Source organism: Phyllobates terribilis, unplaced genomic scaffold, assembly GCF_046119375.1.
Source record: "Phyllobates terribilis strain yellow unplaced genomic scaffold, ASM4611937v1 Scaffold_2__4_contigs__length_985480577, whole genome shotgun sequence".
NCBI classification, from domain to species: domain Eukaryota; kingdom Metazoa; phylum Chordata; class Amphibia; order Anura; family Dendrobatidae; genus Phyllobates; species Phyllobates terribilis.
This window is the reverse complement of record NW_027362762.1, coordinates 56,670,091-56,691,365: the sequence shown is the minus strand read 5'-3', so window position 1 is coordinate 56,691,365 and position 21,275 is coordinate 56,670,091. Positions and strand designations below refer to the sequence as shown.

The 21,275-nt window shown below is 41.2% G+C and overlaps 1 protein-coding gene across 10 annotated transcripts in view; it reads left to right on the top strand.

The window, feature by feature from the left end:
- DLG2 (discs large MAGUK scaffold protein 2) overlaps window positions 1-21,275 on the top strand; it is a 1,666,258-nt gene that overhangs the window by 1,573,365 nt on the left and 71,618 nt on the right. For all 10 annotated transcript variants that reach the window (XM_073661731.1, XM_073661710.1, XM_073661711.1 and 7 more), the window contains one exon: window positions 5,959-6,073. In XM_073661731.1, coding sequence (XP_073517832.1) covers window positions 6,003-6,073 — 71 coding nt within the window. In that variant the 5' untranslated portion in view covers window positions 5,959-6,002. The remainder of the gene's footprint in view (window positions 1-5,958; window positions 6,074-21,275) is intronic.

Below are 21,275 nucleotides of genomic sequence, written 5' to 3'. Positions count from 1 at the left end.
GCCACTACAGCTCACTGCCTGGTTTTCTGCCTGGTGTTCTGCCCGGTCTTCTTCAGGCTTCCTATCTCCAGCTCCTCTTTTCTCATCCTGCACCTCACCTTTTCCACTACTGTAGCTCCTTGCCCGGTCCTTCACAGGCTCCATCCCTCTGGCTCCCATCTTCTTATCACCCTGCACCTCACCTTTTCCACCACCACAGCTCCTTACCCAGTCCCCTGCAAGCTCTCTCCCTCTAGCTCTCGTCTTCTCACTCTGCACCTCACCTTTTCCACCACCACAGCTTCTTGCCCTGTCCTCCTCAGGCTCCCTCCCTCTGGCTCCCGTTTGTTTCTCACTCCGCACCTCACCTTTTCCACAGCTCCTTGCCCAGTCTTCTGCAAGCTCCCTCCCTCTAGCTCTCGTCTTCTCACTCTGCACCTCACCTTTTCCACCACCACAGCTTCTTGCCCTGTCCTCTTTAGTCTCCCTCCCTCTAGCTACAGTTTTCTTCTCACCCTGCCCCTCACCTTTTCCACCACCTCAGCTGCTTGCCTGGTACTCTGCAGGTTCTCTCCATCTAGCTCCCGTCTTCTTCTCACCCCGCCACTCACCTGTCCTGCCACCTCAGCTCCCTGCCCGGTCCTCCACAGGCTCTCTCCCTCTGGCTTCCTTCTTCTTGTGACTTCGTCACTCACCTGTCCTGCCACCATAGCTCCCTGACTGGTCTTCTGCAGTCTCGGTCCCGGCTCCTGTCTTCTCATCCCCGCTACTCACCTGCCCTGCCACCGCAGCTCCTCAGGCTTCCTCCCTCTGGCTCCTCTTTTCTTCTCACCCTACACCTAACCTTTTCCACCACCGAAGCTCCATTCCTGGTCTTCTCCCAGGTCGCTACCTCAGTTTCCAGTTTTCTTCTCTCCTGTATCCACGGTTTTGCCCCTTCTGCGCTGACTAGGCCTCAGGCATTGATCTCTTCTGGCTTCCTTTGACTGTGGTTTTTCTTCATTCTTCAGTCTATGGCACCGATTAGGCAATGTCATGAGATCATGGGGTGACAGACATCATGACGCCATATCAAAGCTCATGAGCGCTGGAGAGTGAAGAGAAGACTGGGGAGACGTTGCCCAAGGTCTGTTGTAGCCACAGGCACTGAGGAATTGAGACTGAACAGAATAAGACCAGAACCAAAGAGAGCGACCCAACAAAGGACATCGTCGCTTAAAGCCTAGTCTACACCAGAAAATCAGCCATTACAATTAATGCAGATTTTTGAGCCAATTTTTTTCTTTATTGAATCTCTTTCATCATATGTAATCCCATCCTAAAAAAAAAAAAACATTGTGCAAAACCAAGTAGTTGGTGCTTGTGTGACATCTAGAATACAGAGTGAACAGCCGGTCGGCTTCTTCTATAAATGAGCCCATGCAATGACTACAACCCTCACCAAGGACCAAATGAATGCTAATGTTACATTATAGATGAAGTATCTCATGGTCCCCCGGGTCACAAGTCTCTGCAGCAAGTCTCCTGGACATACGAGACTGTTCTGTGTTATTAGACCGTCTGAGGTCTATGTGGGACATCCCTGCACAGGTTCTACAACCCCCACCCAGGACCCAATGAATACTAATGTCCCATTATGGATGAAGGATCTCATCATCCCCCTGGGGTCTCTGCGGGACATCCCTACAAAGGCTCATGCTTCCACTGTCTGGAGTTAATATGAAGCTTGTCTTCTGTGAACTCTCAGAAATGTCTCAGAGCGATCAGAAATGAATTTATGAATGTAAAGGAGGTAACACGGCAAAGATTCTAATAGTGCAGCAGTGTTATAAGCCGAGTGGCTGGTACTGACGCGCCCCTGGGCCTGTGTCGCGCTGCGTTGCGCACGCGGGAGCTTACCCGGAGCCGGATCTCTTGAGGGTTGTAGTCTCGTGGCGGTGATCCGGTCCGTGCCCAGGGAGTCAGACTAAGTGGCGCTGGATTAGCGGTAGATGTTGTACGACTACGCCACCCGTTGAATGCAGCTAAGGAGCTGCTGCTGCAGGGCAGACCGCTGAGGCCGGTGGTAGGATTGTGCAGCGTGATAGTATCACCCCCAACGGGAGGGGTATGGCCTCAGGGCAGCCGACGTGTATGATGGGGGTAGCAGGAACCACTCGGAGACGGTACGGTGTAGTTCAGGGTCTTTACTGGTGACAAAGATAGACCCTCCCGGAGTACTGGCTAGCGATTGGGGCCTGGTCAGTCCTTGAGCAGATGGGATCTCCCCTGGCCAGGCGGAGTTGTAGGCCTCCCAAACTAACTGTACTCTTCTGGCTACCTTGCTAGAGGCGGGTATAAGTAGCCCACGTCCCTGAGTGTACCGTGTGGTGCTCACCCGTATGGCCGGTGACTCGGGGCCTTCTAGTAGCTTCCGCTCCACGACGGCGGTGCTGGTCCCACGCGTGTGACCGTGCCTTCGGGTTTCTTGGCCAGAGGACCTGGAATCCCCTGCCTGACGGATTCTGCTGCTGGGTAGGAGTTAGTCCCCACAGCCTCGGACTCCGGGTCCGGTAAGAAATCTTCTCAGTCAGGGCGAGCTCTGCAGCTGCCAGCCCCTGACTCCTTGTAACACTGCTCCCACAGAGCTCCTGTTGTTTCTTCCCATAGCTGCTTCTCTTCTCTGTCTCTACTTCTGGCATGGCCCAGGAGCTGGGCCCAGCCGGAGCCACAGCTCCCTGTCAGCCCTCCTGGCCGAACTCTCCCTCTGAACTCCCTAACCCTGCCTCAGCCCCAGGTTTATATAGGGGAAGTTCTTCCCCTCCCAGGACTGGGCAGGAGGTGTGGCATGCATAGGATTCCTGACCAAGAGACCTCCCACCTGCTCTCAGACATAACATTGCCGTTACTGTGGAAACCAGACCCCTGGGGTGCCACAGTACCACTCACTCGTATGTATATAACATGTATGTTGTGAGGAGCTGGCCTTGTTCTAAAGACTATTGGATGAATGCACGTAGAGCCAAATCCATGGCTCTGAGGGATGCTGACTTTTTCCAGCACGGAGCACTAGTTACGTTGATCTTATTGTTGTGTTTTATTAGAGATTTTCTTGCTGCATTTTATTAGAGATTTGCTTGCTCGGCAGTTCAGCCTCAGGAATCAATGTTTCCATTCAGTGACGGTAAGCAGAGGAAGACGTGTGGGCTGGATCTTATGTATACATAAGGCCAGACCCAAGATTGGTAATCAGGTAAAGCAATCATTCCAATAATCTTGTTAGTGTCTCAGGGGCCTCAAGCCATTGTTCTCCCAGTGACTAGTCCCACTGTGTGGATGGGGATAGTAGACCCAGTGGAGCCGTCACCACAGGGGGACTCACATGCAGTCCCAGGTGATGGGCTCCACATTAGTAAAATACCTCCAGCAATGCCCAGTTAGCTTTGATGGGGTGTTTCCCGAGGGTCAGGCTCAATTCCGGGGAAGGGGTTTGAGGTATTTAGGACACTGATCAGGAAATGGAGGGATTGTTGCTGGCTGGAGTTGGACACACGTGCTACGGTCCTGGCATCCCTTCGACTGGAGGAGCATGGGCTGTGACTGCAGACTATACCGGCGGGAGATACAACAGCTGTGGGTCAACTAAAAGTTGGGAAACAGTGGGTATCACCTGGTACGGGGGCAGTGGAACTACTGATCCCGGGTTAGGATCTTGTGGACTGGGGACATTGCATTGTGACCATCTATCCGGAATTGCTGTAAGACCATGGACGTAAGGAATAAAAATAGTTCCATTATTTACCTGCCTAGGTGATTATTACAACCCACTTCCTCAGATCTTCACATATTGTATTCTCCTGATTGTGGGTCTACAGTTATTATACAGCTACTGTTATTCCGTCTATTAGGGCACAGGGAAGTAATCGAGAGGAGACATCTACTCGGAAAGCCACCACGAAGAGCTACTGTGCCTATAAATGACCCAGACATCTGCTTTGATTTCCATACAATGCTTAATTAAAGGGACATTGGGAACTTGGGGCATATCCACAGGGTGGTGCGGGTTTTCCTCGACTTTTGGGAGAATCGGGTTCCATCAGCGTTGGCTTTTCCCTACTTAAGTCTATGCGACATACAGAGGAGCCGAGCAAGCTGCTCCCATAGACATCACAGGAGAGAACGACATGCAATCTCAGACACCACAGCATTGATTTCAATGAACAAAATTGACAAATTGTGGGCCTCTCTTCTCTCAATGGTTGGGGGTCCTATATCCTATACATGTGCCTTATCGTTGGAATACAACATCTGATTGTGGGGGTCATGGCAGATCACCATCAGATGATCAGAGAAGCTTCTGAAGAAGCAACGGTGTACCCTTCAGTTCAGGGTCCATGGGCGGCCACGTGGCTGTAATGATGCTCTCTACCATTGATGATACCACTAGTGTATATTGGGAAAACAATAGTGTGTGAAGACTTTTGCAACATTTTTTTTTTTTTTATTGCACTGATGTTTCTAGAATAAAAAAAAAAGAAAGCGACTTTGCAGTTAGTTGTGATTCAAAAGCTTGTACCTTTTTATGTACACAGCTCCTATGCAGGCCTATATGTCTCCATGGTTATACAGTAGACTACAATAAACCCTGTGTAATCGGATCCTCCACTCACAGACCTACTATCCACCCTCTACTTTTTTTTGACAACCACATGTAAGAATTAGGAGACGGATGTCAAAGAGACTGGCTGCAGCATGATCGGACTGATCACAAACTGACAAGTTCAGATTGCTGCTACTAGAGGAGGCAGAGTTTAAGTCACGTTTTCCCCTTGTTTAGAGAAGAAGAAAACAGTGCTATACCTGGAAATCATCAAGAAGCAGGTGAATTACTGGAGATGGATTTTTCTGGTTTAAAAACAACTAGTATAAAAAAAAGAAAAAAAACTGAGTGAACAGGGTCTTGCATTTATGACCCTCCTCAATGGGGAGTGGCTGTAAATAGCATATATCCACCTGGAGGACCCAAAATGTGTAATGCCTAATTTTTCCTGTGGGACTGCTGCAGGGGAAATTGGAAGTTGAGTTTCTGCATAGATTACAGTAGATTCTTGATGATTCCAGCAGCAGGACACTCTCTAATCACTTTTTCAACAAGGAACATGCCCAAAAAGAAAGGCTAATCCCAATAACACTCATAAGAATAGAAAATCCATGGTTGAGCTGACCTGAATTTTGTGCTTGCAAGCGCGCTCTTTGCTTAGGAAACCGGCCACTTCTGATAGATTGCAGACATGGCCGGTAACCTAGGCAATGATTAGTAAACTATAAAATTAAAAATCCCTTCGTTCTTGAGACTGGATAGGATTTTTAATAAGAGGTAAATGGAAAAGTTGCTGATTTTTGCAAGCAGTTTGCAAGTTTACCCATTTATGATCATGAGAAAACGCCTTTGAAGGGGTTGTCCACTACTCGGACAGCCCCTTCTGAATCCATATGTTTCCCTCTTGTAAAATAGTAACACTAATATACTAACCTCTTGTGCTGGCACTGTTCCAGAGGCGTCAACACTAGCTTTCCTGGGGTTCGCGTAACAATGTTATGTCAAGCGATCCCTGTGATCAGTGTCACGCAATCCCTGGGAGAGCCAGTGCTGACACTGCTGGAATGGCACCATCACCAGAGGTGAGTATAACATGTTATTATTTTACATAGGGAAAACAATGATTCAGAAGGGGTTGTCCGAGTAGTAGACAACCCCTTTAAGTGTCAGCTATTTATTAATGAGGCTGTGTTTTATATTTGGTGACTTTATAACCAGTATTAACTGTGTATGGCGCCATCCTTTTCGAACTTATCGACATTTTGCTCCAGTCATTTCTCCATCAGTCCTGTTAGTGCGGCGGCCCGCGTAATGGCTCATCTTCTCTGGCATCTGATAGTTACGGACGGGTCACTTGGCAAATGTTTTCTAACATGTTTCTGCTTCCATTCTCTTTTCAGAGTACGCTCGGTTTGAAGCAAAAATCCATGACCTACGCGAGCAGATGATGAATCACAGCATGAGTTCTGGGTCCGGCTCTCTGAAAACAAACCAAAAGCGTTCCCTCTACGTGCGGTAAGTGGAGGCCCGGCTGCCAAAAAACAAACTATCATTCTGTTGTTATATTGTTTTCCAATTTTCAAATATAGAGATCACATTATTTATTGCTTTATGGATGATAAAAAGAGAATCACTAACAGATAAAGGGTCACACGAGGTCAGCGATGAAAAACCCCCTCGAGATACAATGTATCAGTCTGGGTCAGTGGTCTCCAACCTGTGGTTCTTCATCTACTGCAAAACTACAACTCCCAGTATGCCCTGACAGCCTGAATGGGAACATACTTATTAACATTTCACCATGTCAAAAGTGTCCAGTTTTTGCTCTTCTTTTATTCTCGCTGCTCCACTGAGTATTCCGATTTTTGTCTTTTTTAATTCCGCTATATGGTTCCAAAGATATGAGCCTTTTTTATTTAGTGCTACCCTTTACAGTCTTTGTCAATGGGGCATGGCTCAGAGGGTTCTTTGGGGGCGTGTCTTTAGGCTGCTCTGAGAGCCACGCCCTCTTGGTTAAGACTATAAGAAGTAGCACTAAAGAAAAAGGTCCATATCTCTGGAACCGTATGGCGGATTTAAAAAAACAAGCAAAAATTAGAATACTCACGGGAGCAACAGGAATAAAATAAGAGCAAAAACTGGCCACTTTTGACCTGGAAACATGTCCTCTTTAAAGACTGTAAACCTTCTCTTCATCTGTTCAGGCTTACCCAGATTATAGGTGGTCTCCAAACTGTTATACTCCAGCTATTGCAAAACTACAACTCCCAGCATGCCATGACGAACTGCACCTAAACTGTTCCCATTTTTCCCAGATAATTCTGCTAATGAAACCATAAAAGGTGTAATCTTTATGCAAACCCCACCCCAAAATGGGTGTTCCCGCTACTCGGGGGCCGGCTCAGGGGCAGGGTCTAAATGTGCCATCAGAAGGCTGAACCTGTCATTGCCTAGTCCTGCCGATTCGTTACAGTGTATCAGTCTTGTATTTATGCCAGACTGAAGGACGATGAATATACTTTTTGTAGCCCGTGTTTCACTTCGGATAATACTTCTCATCTGTCAATCTATTTCTCATTTAGTCTGAATATTCGATTCATTATATGAAATGTCAGGAGGGAGCGTCATCCCGTAAGAGAGGGAGCCGATACTGAATGATAGAAGTTTAGTCTCCAGCTTGTCATGTCTGCAGGGCGCAGGGAACGGGGGATGTTCTGGAATCTTGAACAACTTGTTAAATTATTGAAGACAGGATTGCGAGCCAACTCCGGGCTGTAAAATGCCAAAATCTCATCTCCTGCCTGTGGCAGAATGATAATGTTACCTGCTGTGATGCAATTATATATAGGCAACATATTAAAGGGAAACTCCAACAGACACTTAAACTCCCCCAAACTCCCCCTTACCTTGCCATCATCATTATAATACTATTCTCCCCACATCCCTTCCCACTGATGTTTTGTTCCCATAACATTTCCCATCTGCCATCTGGTTTGTAGAAGTCACTTTCTGGTAACTACATGTCCCATCATGCTTTGTCCAAGTGTCACATAAGGAGGTGGGGCAAGATCATTTCTGATAAGTGCTACACTTATATAGATCATTCCAAATTGTGTGCAGGATGCTGGAGAGCAGGTCTAAGGAAAATGCACAGGAGAGGCTGGAGGCTGTGCTATGTGCAGCAACACGCAGTATGTCACAGGCTGTGTGCAAAGTCCAGCCCCTTGCAGGGAGGGGTAAAGATTATAAGAGAAAAATAGCCTTACATCATCGACAGAAAGCTGGAAGCAATCTATGAGGATAGTTAACAGCAGAACAAAAAGGGCTAAGAATAATCCACAGGAGAGGCCGGAGGCTGTGCTTTGTGCAGCAACACACAGTATGTCACAGGCAATGTGTAAAGTCCAGCCTCACCCCAATAGACGTGCTGATTGGTTTGACAATTTCTGTAAAATATTTACTTGAAGAAGGAAGTACCCTGGGTAATAAGGCTTCCCATTTCCAGTAGCTGAAATCTCTGTGCAGTACTAAAGGTCTTTGATTTATCAAGACCAAATTAGTGGTGGTCCAAAATTATGCTGTCCTCTTCACTCTTCTCTAACTTTTCCAAGGATTATTTTGGCTGGATCTCTCTTTTAAAGACTATGGCAGAGTCTAAGTAGCCAAGACTTTTTGTAGACTACATGTAGAGTTGGACAATGGCTGGTCCAAAAAAACTACCATCGAGGTGGTGATTGAGGATGTGGACTCTGACAGCCAGTTTGACCAACTTGACTTTTTAAGTGGCCAACAATGAAGGATTTTCATAGACACCAAAAGAAGACAGCCTACCGAAAAAAAACTCCTTGGCTCCTAGGACTTCTTCAGCTTGGTGTTAGGAGGACCATGGTTGACCAACAAGAGAACTGCTCCAATGATCTCCTTTACTGGAGCAGTCCTGTCTTATTGACCAATGGAGCAGTTGAAGCAACCCATGAGTATCGAAAGAACTGACTCAACTCCCCGCCCACACATGGTCTTCGACCAAAGAGTAAAATGAAGACCGTATTCCCCATTATCCGAAGAGACGCGATGGAAATAATTCCCTGACATAATTCAAGTGCAACCCTGAATCGGAAAAATAAAGGACTTAATTTTCGTAGAGAGTTATTTCTGAAATGCCAACACATGCTAGAGTTTTCCGTCTCGCCTCCTGCTTCATCATGGGCATAAACAAGCGGCCTAATTACCGTCATCATAATCGTCTGGCGCAGTAAACACAATAATGATATCCATGGACACTTACAGAATCAATAGGTTTTTTCAGCTCTCGGTAAAGACGAGGGGGCTTCTGACCGTAAGATCAGTCTGCACCGCTGCTCAATAATTCTCCCATCGCTGAAGCATCAGATTGGATCTTCATCATCTGATTAAACAGAAGAAAAACTTCACAGTTCAACCATAAACCTCTCCTATTTGCTTTTCTTTTTACTGTATTTTGAAAACCGGGGCGACCCATGACTGACTAAACCAAGGAGCACAAGTGTAGAGTCACAGCCCCTCAGCTGCAAAAGCCCATGACAGCCAGGCGGATAATGCTTCCATCTAGCTAAGGGTCTCCTGGAGCCCATACACCTCTATTAACCTGACGATGGCAGAAAAGGCATTTAGGCGTCTGCCAGGGATAGATAGATAGATAGATAGATAGATAGATAGATAGATAGATAGATAGATAGATAGATAGATATGGGATAGATAGATAGATAGATAGATATGGGATAGATAGATAGATAGATATGGGATAGATAGATATGGGATAGATAGATATGGGATAGATAGATAGATAGATATGGGATAGATAGATAGATAGATAGATATGGGATAGATAGATAGATAGATAGATAGAGGGATAGATAGATAGATAGATAGATAGATATGGGATAGATAGATAGATAGATAGATGATAGATAAATAGATAGATGATAGATAGATAGATAGAAAGAAGGATAGATAGATAGATGATAGATAATAGGTAGATAATAGATAGATAGATATGGGATAGATAGATAGATATATAGATAATAGATAGATAAAAAGAAAGCGCAGCAGCACTCCATTATGGCCAAAATACATAAAGACAATAAAAACGTTTTATCTAAACAGTGTTATTACTCAGTAAGCTTTACTTACAAAAAACGGAGGTTCTTAGCACATAAATTGGCCAATTCATGTGTGCCCATCAACCACTGCAAGGTGATCTCCCATCTGATGGGTACTACTCTGCCTACATGCCTCTCTTGGGCTACAAGCCTATAACTCTGGACAGAACTTGTCAGATAGATAGATAGATAGACATGGGGTAGATAGATGGATAGATAGATAGATAGATATGGGATAGATAGATATGGGATAGATAGATATGGGATAGATAGATATGGGATAGATAGATAGATAATAGATAGATAGATATGAGATAATAGATAGATAGATAGATAATAGATAGATGATAGATAATAGATAGATGATAGATAATAGATAGATAATAGATAGATAATAGATAGATAGATAGATAGATAGATAATAGATAGATAGATAATAGATAGATGATAGATAATAGATAGATAGATAGATATGAGATAGATAGATAGATATGGGATAGATAGATAGATATGGGATAGATATGAGATAGATGATAGATAGATAGATATGGGATAGATAGATAGATATGGGATAGATAGATAGATATGAGATAGATATGAGATAGATAGATAGATATTAGATAGATAGATAGATAGATATGAGATAGATAGATAGATATGAGATAGATAGATAGATAGATATGAGATAGATAGATATGAGATAGATAGATAGATAGATAGATATGAGATAGATAGATAGATATGGGATAGATAGATAGATATGAGATAGATAGATGATAGATAATAGATATGAGATAGATAGATATGGAATAAATAGATAGATAGATATGGGATAAATAGATAGATAGATAATGGGATAGATAGATAGATAGATAGATAGGGGATAGATAGAAGGATAGATAGATAGATAGGGGATAGATAGATAGATAGGGGATAGATAGAAGGATAGATAGATAGATAGGGGATAGATAGATAGATATGGGATAGATAGAAGGATAGATAGATAGATAGATAGATATGGGATAGATAGAAGGATAGATAGATAGGGGATAGATAGAAGGATAGATAGATAGATAGGGGATAGATAGATAGATAGATAGGGGATAGATAGATAGGGGATAGATAGAAGGATAGATAGATAGATAGATATGGGATAGATAGAAGGATAGATAGATAGGGGATAGATAGAAGGATAGATAGATAGATAGATAGATATGGGATAGATAGAAGGATAGATAGAAGGATAGATAGAAGGATAGATAGATAGATAGATAGGGGATAGATAGATAGATAGATAGATATGGGATAGATAGAAGGATAGATATGGGATAGATAGAAGGATAGATAGATAGGGGATAGATAGAAGGATAGATAGATAGATAGATAGAAGGATAGATAGATAGATAGATATGGGATAGATAGAAGGATAGATAGATAGATAGATATGGGATAGATAGAAGGATAGATAGATAGGGGATAGATAGAAGGATAGATAGATAGATAGGGGATAGATAGATAGATAGATAGATAGATAGATAGGGGATAGATAGAAGGATAGATAGATAGATAGATATGGGATAGATAGAAGGATAGATAGATAGGGGATAGATAGAAGGATAGATAGATAGATAGATAGATATGGGATAGATAGAAGGATAGATAGAAGGATAGATAGAAGGATAGATAGATAGATAGATAGGGGATAGATAGATAGATAGATAGATAGATATGGGATAGATAGAAGGATAGATAGATAGATAGATATGGGATAGATAGAAGGATAGATAGATAGATAGATATGGGATAGATAGAAGGATAGATAGATAGAGGATAGATAGAAGGATAGATAGATAGATAGATAGAAGGATAGATAGATAGATAGATATGGGATAGATAGAAGGATAGATAGATAGATATGGGATAGATAGAAGGATAGATAGATAGGGGATAGATAGAAGGATAGATAGATAGATAGATAGAAGGATAGATAGATAGATAGATAGATATGGGATAGATAGAAGGATAGATAGATAGATAGATAGATAGATATGGGATAGATAGAAGGATAGATAGATAGATAGATAGATAGATAGATAGATAGGGGATAGATAGATAGATAGATATGGGATAGATAGAAGGATAGATAGATAGATAGATAGACGCTGCAGAGTATAAGACCCCAGCAGTATACTATGTAACAGCAGGAGTAATAGAGGATGGAGGCATACGCTGTCACACATTATTACTGGCAGAAAATAATTAGGACGCTCCTATAATCGGAGACGGCACACTTCTGCAAAAAGCGGCAATTTTCTAGTCACCGGCTGCCATTCTGCAAATTACTCCCATCTCAAATTATTGCTGCTTTTGGGCCTTGGGGAGCAAATTGCAGCAGTGAACTCGGTAGCTGGCAATGTGCGTCGTTATTACTTTACGGTGATAGAATACACTCGGGGGGTCCATTCCGGGATCGTAATAACCCCCAGTGCTGGATTTAAAGATACAAACCCAAGCAAAGTAAATGGTGCTCATCACAGCACGCTGGAAAGTGTGGACACCTGGGTTTTCAGCACTGAGGACAGCTCCTCAGATATGATGGGGGCCGGGGTGTTAGTCTCAGTCGAAAGTGCTTGTATCTCCAATACATGAGACCCTACCTAGTACTCCTCCCTCCACCTGCTGACACCATGCACAGAGTATCAGTGGTCTCCAACTGTTGTGGTACTATAACTCCCAGAATGCCCTGACATTATATGCATAGTTGTGGCTACACTTTCCTTCCTCTGTTGCAGTCATTTATTTCAATGGCGTGGCCTGTATCTTGCTCAAGGCAAGGTGGTTTGTTGACCTGATGGCGCAGGGCAGGACGTCCATCTTTGAATCCTTGTGTCACGCTCCACCCTCTTAAAGGGTTCGTTCCCATCTTCATAGACAGATATTTTCGGATAGCACTGGTAAAAACAAAAATTTTTGCAATTTACTGCTTGTTAAATTTGTAGCCATTCTTGAGATATTAACACCTTTCTTTTGTTTTCATCCCGTTACCTCGGAAACCGACCACCGCTGCTGTCTAACTTCTAAGCACTGCATTGAAGCTGGGAGATAACAATCCTGGCCAGCATCAAAACAGAGGCTTACAATCTCAATAGAGAAGAGCTTGTAAGCACTGAGCATGTTCTGTTGCCTAGCAGCGGTGCTCGGTCTCCAAGGCAACGAGCTGTAAACAAAAGAAAAAGTGTTAATATCTCAGGAACGGATGAAAACTTTAACACGCAGAAAATTGCAAAACTGCTTGTTTTTACAAGCTCTATCCAACGATATTAATTTATGAAAATGATGAATAACCCTTTAAGCCCTGTACGAGGCATAATTCAATGGTATTGTTTTACCTAGAGTGTTCCTCCAACTCTGGCATTGATATGAAATCATATCGTCCTCTCCACTTCATCAGATTTGGGGACACCCTTACCATTTCTTCTATGACTCAGTATCGCCCCCCAATGTGTAGTTGAAAGACTACAACCACAAGCAATTTAATCTGTGGCATCCTGCATATGTATCCACCACCAATTTTGAGAATGAGGGGGCCGCTACCACCATACTGATTTAGCATTGTGTCCTCATCTAAGTTTTTCCTGTTTCTTGCCGCTACAGCTACAGCCAAGGAATGATGGCGGGGCGCCGCCCTGCTGGAAAGAAAGGTTGAAGCAGATGCAGCACTAGATTAGAACTGACACTACTGTGTTCTTGGGATCAGTGGTGGTCCCACAAGTCAGATTCACACCCCATTATAATAGCCACAAGCCTAATGGGGCTTATAGTTAAAGAACAGTATCAGAATCAGTCTTCCTTTAATGGCTCGAGGACCCATTATGGAGTGCACACTGCAAATATGGCCCTGGGGCTTACACAACTATCATCAGACTTTGATCCCATTGGCGCCATGGTCATTATACACCTTATTAAGGATATTTTATTCCATGTCCCCCCCCCCCACACACACACACCATGTTACTAATGCTCTTTAATAAGGTTTGGATCCTCTCCCCTCCCCCGTTCATCCATTGTAATACATGTACAACAGGTATATATAGATTCTATTAACATCGGCGTTACTTCTTTTTTTTTGCCACACAATTATAATTAACGTAACCGTTGTCATAGCAACAGCTGTTATTTCCCAGGCCGGCATCCTGTTCCCTTTTTGACATATGCTGTTGATTTAATTGTTTTTATTAGACTCTCTTCCCTCCGGAGACTTTTTTTTTTGTTGTTGTTGTTTTTTTTGTTCTTGAAATCAATTAAACGTATTCCAGAATTTCGGGGTTTAATCTGTTACCGACCTTTGCTGCGACCTCATTAATGACGCCGGCACTGATGTTTCTCCGTCTTGAGTTTATTAAGAAGCAAAGCGCTGGCCGAATATAGATCATGTGCCTATTGTGGACCCTCAGTGGTTGCTAGAATGAAAGACCCCAGACCCCTACCAGCAAGTCTATGGGCAGGAGTATCTGAGATAGCTGTTTTTATATTAGAGACTAGCTGCTATGATGTCTCACTGACACAGCACACACAGAGATAAAGGATTCCTGCTCTTTCATCTCCATGTAGCACATTTCCAGAAGCAGCAACTTCATGGAGGACATTATACCACAGTTCTGAGCAGTGTAGCTGTAAATCCAGCTCTGGATTGAGATAAAACTCTCACTAGAAATCAACAGCAGGTGGGGAAATTATATTATATTATTGAGCAGTGTAGCTGTAAATCCAGCTCTGGATTGAGCTAAAACTCTCACTAGGAATCAGCAACATGTGGGGCATTATATTGTATTATTGAACAATGTAGCTGTAAATCCAGTTCTGGATTGAGATAAAACTCTCACTAGAAATCAACAGCAGGTGGGGAATTATATTATTGAGCAGTGTAGCTATAAATCCAGTTCTGGATTGAGATAAAACTCTCACTAGAAATCAACAGCAGGTGGGGAATTATATTATTGAGCAGTGTAGCTATAAATCCATCTCTGGATTGAGATAAAACTCACTAGGAAGCAGCAGCAAGTGGGGCATTATATTGTATTATTGAGCAGTGTAACTGTGAATTCAGCTTTGGTGCGAGAGAATCACTTTCTAGAAAGGTTCAGGACATGCGTCACTCTGGTCTTCACTCCCCCTCCTCTTCATATACTGTAATAGGCAGCAGTAACCTAATCCGTCAGTGAGGTATCGGCCTTTTTTCTCTTGACCAAGATGGATTTTAGCCGTTTTTCATGAGTTCAGGAGGAAGGGAGAGGAGAGGAGAAGAATTGGCTGATAAGTGGAGAAATGAGAGCTACGTCTTGTTTACTCAAGACAGGGAAAAAACAACAACTGGTCTTTCAAGGGAAGGAGACACACATAAGGATTCGGCAGCACAGGTAGCCACACTACAGCTCTCCTCCATATATCCTCAGGACTGATGTTTTCGGTGATCATGGTGGACATTTTACGGTAGTAAGTGAGCACTGTAGCTGTGTATCCAGCTCTTGGTGAGATAAAACACTTACTAGAAAGCTGCAGCAGGATCTGTGTGTGTCTCTCTGCTTACCCCTCAATCTGCTTAATCCTTCTCCTTCCATCTCCATAGACTTAAATCAGTAGTTGTGACTTAATGCTGCAGTGCGCTGAAGAAAATACTGAGTTCAGGAAACAGGGGGAGGAAAAGAAGTGGCTCACAAGTGGAGAAAAAAAGCAGAATTCACAGACCGCTCCTTCCAGTTAACTGAAGACAGGAGAAATCGGGGTTAAAAAAAAGCACCTTGATTTTACAAATGAAAGAGTTTGCACAAATGTATTGCCTGCAAGGATTCAGACAGATAAAACCCAGCTCTCCTCCATACATCCGCAGGAGTGATCTGTGCTGGGTTTATGGCGTCAGGAGATTTATCGCAGGTCAGGGCTTGGTTAGGTATAGAGGCAGCTGATGTGATTCATCTCCTGCATACTGAGCATTGACTTCTTACACTGTCCATATAGTATTCCTAATTGGCCAAGATTAATGGATAGAGCCGTATCTGCGGGAAGAGAGAGAAATCAATCCTCCGCATTCTCATAAACTCAACCTCTAACTAAAGAATGGCCTGATCACAATCTGACCTTCCTGCGTCTCAGAGGCTTTGCATTAACATTCAACCAATAGATAAATGAAATTATCAACCCAATGGAAAAATGGAAGAATTAAAGTAAAAAGATGTGAGAAATCAATTAAATTAACACAAGGAATAAAAACCATCTAGAAGCCTGAGCCATAACCCTCATCTGGAATCAAGTATGGTCAAGCACTTGTAAAGATACGATTCTTCAGCCTTTATTACAAACATCTTTCAAGATCCATACAGACACAGGAGTAAGAACTGACACGTTTCAAACAAATAGACTTGTTCTGAGTCGCAGCTGCTATAATACTGCCCCCTATGTACAACAATACAACTACTATAATACTGCCCCCTATGTACAAGAATATAACTACTATAATACTGCTCCCTATGTACAAGAATATAACTACTATAATACTGCCCCCTATGTACAAGAATATAACTACTATAATACTGCTCCCTATGTACAAGAATATAACTACTATAATACTGCCCCTATGTACAAGAATATAACTACTATAATACTGCCCCTATGTGCAAGAATATAACTACTATAATATTGCCCCTATGTACAAGAATATAACTACTATAATACTGCCCCCTATGTACAAGAATATAACTACTATAATACTGCCCCCTATATACAAAAATATAACTACTATAATACTGCCTCTATGTACAAGAATATAACTACTATAATACTGCCCCTATGTACCAGAGTGTAACTACTATAATACTGCCCCCTATGTACAAAAATATAACTACTATAATACTGCCCCCTATGTACAAAAATATAACTACTATAATACTGCCCCTATATACAAGAATATAACTACTATAATAATGCTCTTATGTACAAGAATATAACTACTATAATACTCCCCCTATATACAAGAATATAACTACTATAATACTGCTCCTATGTACAAGAATATAACTACTATAATACTGCCCCCTATGTACAAGAATATAACTACTATAATACTGCCTCTATGTACAAGAATATAACTACTATAATACTCCCCTATATACAAGAATATAACTACTATAATACTGCTCCTATGTACAAGAATATAACTACTATAATACTGCCCCCTATGTACAAGAATATAACTACTATAATACTGCTCCTATGTACAAGAATATATCTACTATAATACTGCCCCTATGTACAAGAATATAACTACTATAATACTGCCCCCTATGTACAAGAATATAACTACTATAATACTGCCCCCTATGTACAAGAATATAACTACTATAATACTCCCCTATATACAAGAATATAACTACTATAATACTGCTCCTATGTACAAGAATATAACTACTATAATACTGCCCCCTATGTACAAGAATATAACTACTATAATACTGCTCCTATGTACAAGAATATATCTACTATAATACTGCCCCTATGTACAAGAATATAACTACTATAATACTGCCCCCTATGTACAAGAATATAACTACTATAATACTGCCTCTATGTACAAGAATATAACTACTATAATACTGCCTCTATGTACAAGAATATAACTACTATAATACTGCTCCTATGTACAAGAATATAACTACTATAATACTGCCCCCTATGTACAAGAATATAACTACTATAATACTGCCCCCCATGTACAAGAATATAACTACTATAATACTGCTCCTATGTACAAGAATATAACTACTATAATACTGCCCCTATGTACAAGAATATAACTACTATAATACACAACAATATAACTACTATAATACTGCTCCTATGTACAAGAATATAACTACTATAATACTGCCCCCTATGTACAAGAATATAACTACTATAATACTGCCCCTATGTACAAGAATATAACTACTATAATACTGCCCCTAAATACAAGAATATAACTACTATAATACACAACAATATAACTATGCACAACAATATAACTACTATAATACTGCTCCTATGTACAAGAATATAACTACTATAATACAGCTCCCTATGTACAAGAATATAACTACTATAATACTGCTCCTATGTACAAGAATATAACTACTATAATACTGCTCCTATGTACAAGAATATAACTACTATAATACTGCCCCTATGTACAAGAATATAACTACTATAATACTGCTCCTATGTACAAGAATATAACTACTATAATACTGCTCCTATGTACAAGAATATAACTACTATAATACTGCTCCTATGTACAAGAATATAACTACTATAATACTGCCCCCTATGTACAAGAATATAACTACTATAATACTGCTCCTATGTACAAGAATATAACTACTATAATACTGATCCCTATGTACAAGAATATAACTACTATAATACTGCCCCCTATGTACAAGAATATAACTACTATAATACTGCCCCTATGTACAAGAATATAACTACTATAATACTGCCCCTATATACAAGAATATAACTACTATAATACTGCTCCTATGTACAAGAATATAACTACTATAATACTGCCCCCTATGTACAAGAATATAACTACTATAATACTGCCCCTATGTACAAGAATATAACTACTATAATACTGCCCCTATGTACAAGAATATAACTACTATAATACTGCCCCCTATGTACAAGAATATAACTACTATAATACTGCTCCTATGTACAAGAATATAATTACTATAATACTGCTCCTATGTACAAGAATATAACTACTATAATACTGCTCCTATGTACAAGAATATAACTACTATAATACTGCCCCCTATGTACAAGAATATAACTATTATAATACTGCTCCTATGTACAAGAATATAACTACTATAATACTGATCCCTATGTACAAGAATATAACTACTATAATACTGCCCCCTATGTACAAGAATATAACTACTATAATACTGCCCCTATGTACAAGAATATAACTACTATAATACTGCCCCTATATACAAGAATATAACTACTATAATACTGCTCCTATGTACAAGAATATAACTACTATAATACTGCCCCCTATGTACAAGAATATAACTACTATAATACTGCCCCTATGTACAAGAATATAACTACTATAATACTGCCCCTATGTACAAGAATATAACTACTATAATACTGCCCCCTATGTACAAGAATATAACTACTATAATACTGCTCCTATGTACAAGAATATAATTACTATAATACTGCCCCCTATGTACAAGAATATAACTACTATAATACTGCCCCTATGTACAAGAATATAACTACTATAATACTGCCCCCTATGTACAAGAATATAATTACTATAATACTGCCCCTATGTACAAGAATATAACTACTATAATACTGCCCCTATGTACAAGAATATAACTACTATAATACTGCCCCTATATACAAGAATATAACTACTATAATACTGCCCCCTATGTACAAGAATATAACTACTATAATCCTGCCCCCTATGTACAAGAATATAACTACTATAATACTGCCCCCTATGTACAAGAATATAATTACTATAATACTGCCCCCTATGTACAAGAATATAACTACTATAATACTGCTCCTATGTACAAGAATATATCTACTATAATACTGCCCCCTATGTACAAGAATATAACTACTATAATACTGCTCCCTATGTGCAAGAATATAACTACTATAATACTATCCCCTATGTACAACAATATAACTAGTATAATACTGTACTCCTTTGTGTGTATCAGAGGGTCTTTAGGGTGTCAGACATTATACATACGGGTGTTGATGGTTATATGGCCGCTCTCGGCAGGTGATGGGGTTCTCAGGGTAAATCTTCTCACATTCTGTTGCTGTTAATTATTTCATCATCTGGAGCTGAATTAGGAATATGTGAATGTCATGCTGATCTGTGAATGAATCATTGAGAAGTTATCACATTCTTATTACAAAAATCCAAATTGACAGACTGAATATTTCCCATTAGTTGTTAAAAATGTACTCTTACTCTGGGAAAGCTGAGTGACTCCTAAGATAAGCGCCATTACCGCTCCTATTTGGGATATCTCCCAGGTTAATATTATAATTCAGACAGTGACACATGCAGCGATACTAAATATGTTTATTTTTTTTACATTTTAATTACTTTCTGTGAAAAGGAGGTTGATATGAAAAATATTTTTCTTTTTTTGCATTTTTTTATTTGTCCCCCTAGTGGACTTGAACCTGCGATCACGTGATCACTTTTGTAGCATGTTACATTTTTATGGTGTAGTATTCCTGCCACTGGTGTGCAAATATGGCAGACACGGGGGCATTCAGTAGACCCTCTGGCTGCCATGACAGTGTCATGCCAATCATGGGGCAGGGGATCAATGGGCACCAGAAGGAAACTCTTCACCCCTTTCCATCCTCTTAGATGCCACTGTCAAGATTGACAGTGGCATCCAAGAGGTTAGACTGCTGTGATCAGAGCAGTTTGACAGGTTTTGTCTGTATAATACAGCCAGAACCTACGCTTTTTAGAGCCGACTCAGCTCCTTAGTCCGCTTCATATACGCAGTGTATATGTACATGTGCAGAGGATATCGCAAGTTGGAACCTGGGCAGAATGGGCCCCCAAAGCTCCAAAAGTCCCAGAACTTTCCAGGTTCACCGTGTGCTGACGCCGGTTCTGCTCCAGACTGATATATTTTAGTTGCCCTGAGAAAAAGATAACAGGGACATCCGTAGTGTCAAATCCGCACCCAATGATACAGTGGGTACGGAAAGTATTCAGACCCCTTTAAATTTTTCACTCTTTGTTTCATTGCAGCCATTTGGTAAATTCTAAAAAGTTCATTTTTTTTCTCATTAAAGTACACTCTGCACCCCATCTTCACTGAAAAAAAAAACAGAAATGTAGAAATTTTTGCAAATTTATTAAAAAAGAAAAACTGAAATATCACATGGTCATAAGTATTCAGACCCTTTCCTCAGACACTCATATTTAAGTCACATGCTGTCCATTTCCTTGTGATCCTCCTTGAGATGGTTCTACTCCTTCATTGGAGTCCAGCTGTGTTTAATTAAACTGATAGGACTTGATTTGGAAAGGCACACACCTGTCTATATAAGACCTCACAGCTCACAGTGCATGTCAGAGCAAATGAGAATCATGAGCTCAAAGGAACTGCCCAAGGAGCTCAGAGACAGAATTGTGGCAAGGCACAGATCTGACCAAGGTTATAAAAGAATTTCTGCATTACTCAAGGTTCCTTAGAGCACAGTGGCCTCCATAATCCTTAAATGGAAGAAGTTTGGGACCACCAGAAGTCTTCCTAGACCTTGCCGTCCAGCCAAACTGAGCAATCATGGGAGAAGAGCCTTGGTGAGAGAGGTAACGAAGAACCCCAAGATCACTGTGGCTGAGTTCCAGAGATGCAGTAGGGAGATGTGAGAAAGTTCCACAAAGTCAACTATCACTGCAGCCCTCCACCAGTCGGGCCTTTATGGCAGAGTGGCCCGACGGAAGCCTCTCCTCAGTGCAAGACATATGA